The sequence below is a fragment of the Eleginops maclovinus genome, chromosome 12 (assembly GCF_036324505.1).
Source record: "Eleginops maclovinus isolate JMC-PN-2008 ecotype Puerto Natales chromosome 12, JC_Emac_rtc_rv5, whole genome shotgun sequence".
In the NCBI taxonomy this organism is placed as follows: domain Eukaryota; kingdom Metazoa; phylum Chordata; class Actinopteri; order Perciformes; family Eleginopidae; genus Eleginops; species Eleginops maclovinus.
The window spans coordinates 1848998-1857448 of record NC_086360.1 but is presented as its reverse complement, the minus strand read 5'-3'; the positions used below and the strand labels follow the sequence as shown (position 1 = coordinate 1857448).

General features: G+C 41.4%; 1 protein-coding gene across 1 annotated transcript; it reads left to right on the top strand.

Annotated features, from left to right (window-relative positions):
• Positions 1-204: 204 nt before the first annotated feature.
• Positions 205-3631, top strand: si:dkey-90l8.3 (LIM domain transcription factor LMO4.1). Its single transcript, XM_063896261.1, has 5 exons — positions 205-501; positions 1584-1822; positions 1915-2011; positions 2325-2483; positions 3006-3631. Exons 2-5 carry the CDS (start codon positions 1608-1610, stop codon positions 3012-3014), a joined length of 480 nt encoding a protein of 159 aa, XP_063752331.1. The 5' UTR covers positions 205-501; positions 1584-1607; the 3' UTR covers positions 3015-3631.
• Positions 3632-8451: the final 4820 nt, after the last annotated feature.

Below are 8451 nucleotides of genomic sequence, written 5' to 3'. Positions count from 1 at the left end.
TTTGTATAGCTGATTCCCATGTCTATACCGCCCACACACTCAGAGTATCCTAAAGGGAGTGAGTGTGCATGTTAATAAGCCACTATAAACTCATAAATCATTGTGACTGCAGACACGCCCCCTGCTCTGTTATTGGCTGCTGCACCCTTCACGTGGGTTACGTCCCCTCTCGGTAATTTAAATAGCCCCTTGCGCAATTTGATGAATAGTGTCGATGTCAGGAGCGTTGAAGACAGAGGGAGGGATGTTGATAAATGGACAGCAGGACAGGAGACAGGAAGCGAAGCTGCGTCATGTCTGCTCACAGTTACACTCACTACTGAGAGTTAGCTCAACTATCACCGTCTCTGTGACTGGGCTTCGTATCGCTTCACCTTTTTCTGCAAAGTTCTGGAGAACGGAACATGTCAGGTCCGAGTGCTCCAGCTGTCCGCGTGCCGAGGTTCTTCTGAAGAGTGCGGCAGTTTGTCAGATTTGAGCCGGAGGAACGCTTTGTCTCAGGTAACACGTCTCCTGTTCTCCTCTTCTCTGATTGACTTTACACTGAGCAGTGGCCGACAAAGTACTCCGATTCTTTACCTAATTAAACTACAAATACTATGGTCTTTAAATACTTAATTTCAGGTGAAAGTCCTAACATTAGAAATGTTACTCAAGTACAGAAGTATTATCAGCAAAATGTACTTAAAAGTATCAAAAGTAAGAGTTGTCTGAATGCTTAATGGCTGTTTTTACAATACTATATTATTCTAGAATATTATTTTACCCTTTTTTAATAACCAACAAATACATCAAGGAGCATTTAAACGTTGTATTTGTTCAATTTCTGGCCAATTATGCTTATGATGTAACTTTGTAAAATACTAGGTATATTAGCAATATAGTACTGCCTGTGTTTTTATATGTAAAAAGTAACTAGTAACTATGAGTGTTAAATACCTGAAGTGGATTAAAAAGTATACTATTTGCCCCCAAAATGTGGTGGAGTAGAAGTGTCTTTAGAATAAAATGGAGTAAAGTCTGTCAAACATGTACAGCACTTGGGTAAATGTACTGATGGCACCACTGACAGTAAGCTAGCGTCTCCTGCTCAAACCGATAATTAAAATCAGTTCTAGAGTACTTTTGTAATCCTTTTAGTAATCATTTACTCATCACTGGCACTCCTCCAAATGTCCCATTTGGTCCCCTTCCGCCTTTACACCAGAATACACCATGGACATACACGTGGCTCCTGTCATCAGGAAAAATATGACTCTATTGACAGTAGAGATATAGTTAATGCAATCATAATATATTTAGCTATTTTTGGTATTTATGCAGTACACGTCTTGGTGTTGATCAGTAACCTGTTCCAGCTCTGTGTTCCTTCAGGGGGGGAGGAAGGAATGGGGAAGGCTGTGTGTGAAGTCTCAAATACAAAAGTAGCTTATTATAAGTTCCTGCTATTGCAAAGCAAATACCTTCTAATGGAAACAAATATAAATCTAGTTAAACAGATAGACTTTTATTTCACAAGTTGTACAAGAAATCAGCATTTGCGTATTTATGTCTCAGTATCCTAAACTGTCTTCTGTGTGTAGGAGCCTTCGAGGGCTCCCATCGTCATGGTTAACAACCAAGCGTCAGGCTTACCGCTGGCCCCCAGGTCGTGTGCAGGATGCGGGGGGAAAATCGCCGACCGCTTCCTGCTCTTCTCCATGGAGCGCTACTGGCACACTCGCTGCCTCAAGTGCTCTTGCTGCCAAGCCCAGCTGGGAGACATCGGCACCACCTGCTACAGCAAAGGGGGCATGATTCTGTGTCGGAGTGACTACATCAGGTGAGAGGGAGGAAGAGGTGGCATCGGGGGGGGCAATGCTTTTAAATGTTCAAAGCTGTACAGACTGAGCATCTGTCCTTGTGTGTTTGCAGACTGTTTGGGCACAGCGGGGCATGCAGCGCCTGCGGACAGTCAATCCCAGCCAACGAGATGGTGATGAGGGCACAGGGAAATGCTTACCACCTGAAGGTAAATCTGCAGCTCTCACATCACCATGCCTGTCTCCTACTGCGTGTTTGACAGACACATCTGGGGTTTGTAAGGAGTGACAGTGAGACAGGACGAGGGGGGAAACGAGCACTTATTCTTACCTCATGTAGTCACTTTGAAACTTTGATGATAATATTTAAAGGTGCAGATTAGACTCTATGAATCTTTCATATTTAGATTCATATCGACCCATCAGGTTTACAGTGTTTTGATCATCATATTTAATGTTTCAATGTCCTCTAGTGGATTTGATTTGATTTGATCCATCTCTGACCCTTAGTGTGTTCTGTAGTGTTTCAGCTGTGCCACCTGTAGAAACAGACTGATGCCTGGCGACCGCTTCCATTACATAAACGGTACAATCTTCTGTGAACACGACACACCCGGCGCCGTGTTGCTCAGCAGCCACCTGCCCCCCCTCCAAAGCAGCTCTGTGCTGACGGACCAGAAGGTGAGCGCACTGCAGAGCCATCTGTACGCCACAGCATCCTCCTCACATGAATATAACATCGTGTGGATAACATGATCGGCTTCTCCTGGGCTAAAAGGCTACCAAAGCTAAATGATGCGTACATACAGAAATAAAAGTAATACTTTGAGTCTGAAACAATGCATGTTTAGTTCTTATAGTCCAACCTAAACACATAACAGTTATGGGCACTGTACTATGCTGCATTATGAGCACACTCACATTAAATTACACATTACATTTTGCTTGTCATATTGTTTTTAGATGAATAAGTTAATCAAATAGATATCTAACACTATATTTGCTTCCATTTGCTTAAATGGTTACCTCTATAAACTAACAGGAGCAAGAAAACTAAAAGTCCTCTGAATCTGCTTATAATGCGTCTTAATAACAAGAGGAATGTATTTTAACACGACAAAGACCAATCTGCAGATTTCTTTGACTTGTTATGCTAAACCACCTGTTGTGTCATGACTCTTTCCCTTCTCTTTTACTCTGCAGGTATGCTGAGGTGCACAGAAGCAGGTCTTCCTCCGTTTCTTCTCCCGCTTCTCGTTGTTGTTGTGATTTCTCATCACTGCCCCGCCCTTCTCCCCCAGGAGGAAGGACACAGTTGATTACAAGATCCTGGTCCGTCACCACATCGGAAACTATACACGCGTCACATTTATGTTGTGTTCAATGTTGTCTGTGCATCATGCAAGGACTTTGTGTGTGATTTGCACTGGCACCAGGCTTCTTTGGGACTGAGAGAAAGCCAAAGGAAAGGATAAAGATGAAAGCCTGCACCCACTGGAGAAGGGAATAAGAGACGCTTGAATGAACATTCGATGGACTGCTGTAAAATGACTGTCAAAGCTTTGCTTATGCCATGTGGCAAATATTTCCCCTGAGCGTCGGTGTTTTTAATGAACTTGATCTCTCTCTTGTATAAATTAATCTGAAATCTCACACTCTGAGGATTGAATATAATATGTATGGGTGTTAGGTTAAAATGTCCAGTCTTAAGAAACCTTGTAATAAGATTTTTAAAAAGCTGTTTGTCAGAGGTAAGATTCAAACTTTTCAAAATCTGATGTTGCTGAATGATGACTGATTCTTCCAGCATAAAAAAATCTGAAATTGTCCATTGACGTTTGTTTTTTATTTCTTTATCAGATGTCTGTTCAATGTGTGAAAAACAAACTGTCGTTTAAAAAAAAAAATCCTATTAAAGCGATTTCCCTGTAACGTCACAAAGCGAGCTGAGGTCATTCTGAAGCCCCGGAGCAGCATTAGAGTGACATTGTACTGCATGGTACCTAACACGCTGGATGTGACCGTCTCTCTCACTCTCTTTAGCCCTGTATGGTGAAAACATGCCTGATTACCCTGAGGAATGGAATTAGGGGGCTTGAGCTCTGACCATTTACAGAAGCAATTAAACATGAGCCCTGTATCTCCTGCTGGAGCTCCTGGGAGGCTGAACTCGGGGCACATCCCGTGGCTGACTGGCTCGGTGGCTGGCTGCCTCTAATAAGGCCTAATCTGAAAGCAGGCTAATTAAAGGGGAGTGGCCCCTCTACATTCAGGGCATTTGAAACAATCGGATATATTTATTGTTCTAATTAAAGTTCCCTCACAGGCTGCTTGTTTAGGCTTTGTTCTCCAACACTCTGCATGGCTCCTGATCTTCAGGAGATTCATCTAATTCACTCTCACTCCGTGTGGCTTCTTAATGCGATGTAAAACTTTAGTCTCCTTTCGGAGGTTGGGAGTTAATCTTATTGTGGTAGCGGCAGTGGGAAGCTGAAGATATGATCTGCTCTACTTTCACACCTTTCCCCGGAGCATGGCAGGCATCAAACTCACACCTTAATGCGCTTAGCTATTTCAAACGTCCCACTTGTCATGGTAGGTGCTGATACTGCATCAATTATTTATTCCACGTCTGATCAAGAAGCGTCACGCAAATTCATTAACGTATGCAAATGATCCAAATTACAATTATCTTTCTATCGTGATGGCGAAGAAATAAAACCTCGGCACATTCCGAATCCCACTGCACCACAAGTTACACTTTGCATTCAAACTAATCAAGCCTCATCTGCCTTTTCTTAATTAGCCAGAACGTTTTCAGATGCCAATTAGCAGGTCTCATGAAAAGACTCTTTGCCATGAGGCGTTGTCTTTTATCAGAGCTACTGCAGGTGTTTGCCTCACCATGTAGCCTGTGTCATAGGAAAGTGTTTATTCCCACTAATTAATCATATTAACACATGCAGATGAGTGTAATTGCCCAAGCTTCTCCACCTCACATGGTGTGAAGACACAAGATGATGCCAGGATATTTTAACATGCTCAGAATGAAGAGGAAAAGAATCGCTGAAGCCTCCTTCATGCCCAGACACTCCTGTGATATAGATCCAAGATGGTTGCCCGCCTTTAGCCCAGTTCCCTTATTGTCCTGATCCGCCAGCCAGAAGCTTCCTGGAACGACTCACAGGCAGAGCGTTTGGAATGGGACTGCTTTGTGTCACCAGATGTAAACCAAAGTTGAAAAGCAGAACGTGGTCAACACCTAAACATTTTTTTTATTGAGCTTTAAGATTACATATCCTGCTGATGTTCAGGTGTACATCAGTATGTAGCGTCTCTACTTTAAAGAGTCCTCTCCTGCTGATGTTCAGGTGTACATCAGTATGTAGCGTCTCTACTTTAAAGAGTCCTCTCCTGCTGATGTTCAGGTGTATATCTGTATGTAGTGTCTCTACTTTAAAGAGTCCTCTCCTGCTGATGTTCAGGTGTATATCTGTATGTAGTGTCTCTACTTTAAAGAGTCCTCCCCTGCTGATGTTCAGGTGTATATCTGTATGTAGTGTCTCTACTTTAAAGAGTCCTCTCCTGCTGATGTTCAGGTGTATATCTGTATGTAGTGTCTCTACTTTAAAGAGTCCTCTCCTGCTGATGTTCAGGTGTATATCAGTATGTAGTGTCTCTACTTTAAAGAGTCCTCTCCTGCTGATGTTCAGGTGTATATCAGTATGTATTCTCTCTACTTTAAAGAGTCCTCTCCTGCTGATGTTCAGGTGTATATCAGTATGTAATGTCTCTACTTTAAAGAGTCCTCTCCTGCTGATGTTCAGGTGTATATCTGTATGTAGTGTCTCTACTTTAAAGAGTCCTCTCCTGCTGATGTTCAGGTGTATATCAGTATGCAGCGTCTCTACTTTAAAGAGTCCTCTCCTGCTGATGTTCAGGTGTATATCAGTATGTAGTGTCTCTACTTTAAAGAGTCCTCTCCTGCTGATGTTCAGGTGTATATCAGTATGTAGCGTCTCTACTTTAAAGAGTCCTCTCCTGCTGATGTTCAGGTGTATATCAGTATGTAGCGTCTCTACTTTAAAGAGTCCTCTCCTGCTGATGTTCAGGTGTATATCAGTATGTAGTGTCTCTACTTTAAAGAGTCCTCTCCTGCTGATGTTCAGGTGTATATCAGTATGTAGTGTCTCTACTTTAAAGAGTCCTCTCCTGCTGATGTTCAGGTGTATATCAGTATGTAGTGTCTCTACTTTAAAGAGTCCTCTCCTGCTGATGTTCAGGTGTATATCAGTATGTAGTGTCTCTACTTTAAAGAGTCCTCTCCTGCTGATGTTCAGGTGTATATCAGTATGTAGTGTCTCTACTTTAAAGAGCCCTCTCCTGCTGATGTTCAGGTGTATATCAGTATGTAGTGTCTCTACTTTAAAGAGTCCTCTCCTGTTGATGTTCAGGTGTATATCAGTATGTAGTGTCTCTACTTTAAAGAGTCCTCTCCTGTTGATGTTCAGGTGTATATCAGTATGTAGTGTCTCTACTTGAATATGGACTTCTGTAAATTGTATTTTTTTAATGTTATATACTATGTGCTAGCCTTTTCCATATAATGGTGTTCAGTTTTCTTCCTCTCTATACTTTGCTGTAACAAAATACATTTCCTCTTCGTGGGAGGAATAAAGGAATTCAGATTCAGAGAAAAACCACAGAATTAGAAAGCATTGGCTTTTAACAGTTATGAGGAGAGTAACTGTAACCCTAACCCTTCTTTATTATGTTTTGTTGGTAAATGATCAATGAATTGGTGCACATTATTTGCACAGAAGTATTTGAAGGGATAGAATCAGTGACATTTCTCAAGGAGTGACTGTCAGGATGCTAAGTGACAACGGCATGTGATTTTGGTGAATCCAGACAGTGTCAGTTCAACCAAATTGCCAAAAGACACAGGTTAAAAATGTTGAAATTGCGATATGTGAGGAACACCATGTATTTATGCTGTGTACACTTACTGTATGAAGTGCATGTATTACGTAAGGCTAGTGTATCACAAATGGAACAAGGCTGTTGTGTTTTAACTGAAATGACAATTGCAACATTTGACTGCTTCTTTATGTTTCTATGACAAATGGAGCATTAGTGCTATCACTGGTTGGCTGGTATAATATTACCTGGTCTGAATGATCAATTGAAAATTCTAATAACTGTATTTCGGTTTTGTTACCACAACAGCTGTGGTTTTGGTTGGGGCTCTCCCCTACTGCCATGTTGGCCTTTGAGGGTGGGATGTATCCAGCTTTCCACCCACATTTTGACCTATATGAGTAAGTGTACTATAGTGCACTTGATTTTGCCATAGTTCTAAGTGTGACTGCATTAATTGACTATCTCAAAATAGCGAGTTTAAGAACTGAAGAATGCCAACTGAGTTACAGCACGCTGAAACATCCCAGTGAACGCTGTTTACACTAAGCTCTGTGGAATAAAAATGATTCTTTAATTGATTTTGTCTTTTTCATCATGGTGGGGTCTTTGCACATTTGTGGCAAGGGACATTATCTATTTGTCTCTGTTCTGTATTTGAAGTGAGTCTTTCTGCTTGATCATTACTCATGCTCTATATCAGCGATACTCAACCCGCGGCTCGCGAGCCGCATGCGGCTCCTTTAAGACTAGTTGCGGCTCTTTTAAGTCCCACTTAAAAAAAATAAAAATCTCAAAAAATCTTTAAAAAACGAAAAACAAAAACATTGTCAGCAGAATTCATCAACATTTCATTATCACTCACAAGTCACGTGTATTAAGCCGCCCCTCCCCCCTCCCTCTGAACAACCAATCACAAATGATTTCAGGTTTCCGCTCTGATTGCAGGTGCGCGAGATAAATGCTCCGTCACACTGGGAAAACTAGCATCAGAGAACTTTTAATATTGACGAGAACGTTCACTCTCAAAACCGTTCCGGTATGGTACTGCACCTGGGGGGCGCTGGTGGGCCAGTGCAGAATGAATGTGGTCCTATGGAGCCCCACCCATAGATTCCTACATTTCTTTGGATATAATTTTTTTTTAAATCACTGCTATAGTTTTTTAAACATGGAATGGATAATCCTCACAAACGACACATAGCTAGTATTTTATATTCGCTTGATTTTGACTAAAATTAGGTTTTTGTAAATCGGATGACGTCATGCGTGATAAATTGCTTTACGGCACCTTGTGTCTCTCCTTCCCTTTCCTTTCCCTCGCAGCAACAGCTGCATACGATCGCAGCTGATTTGGCTCCGTGGGACTGATTTGAACTCGGCTCTACATGTTTTGAAAAGGTGTGACATTATTTGATACTCATAATTTACAAATCTTAACAAACAATTAAGTGTTAATGAAGACTTTCTGATGTGAATATGTCGTTTTTGAAAAAATACGTTATTTGGTTGCTTCAGTTGGCTATATTAGCACTGTGAGTACTATTACCAGAGGGAACTTTGCTAACGTTAGATATGGTCAGCAGAAAAAAAAAGCTTTGACAATAAAAGTGTGTGGTTAACTGGTGAAAGTATGATGCTGACGAGTTAATACAAGCGTGTATGAAAACAGTTTGTCGATTATATAATGTTAACATATTGTTTTAGTCATCCATCCAAAGTTGTAAGT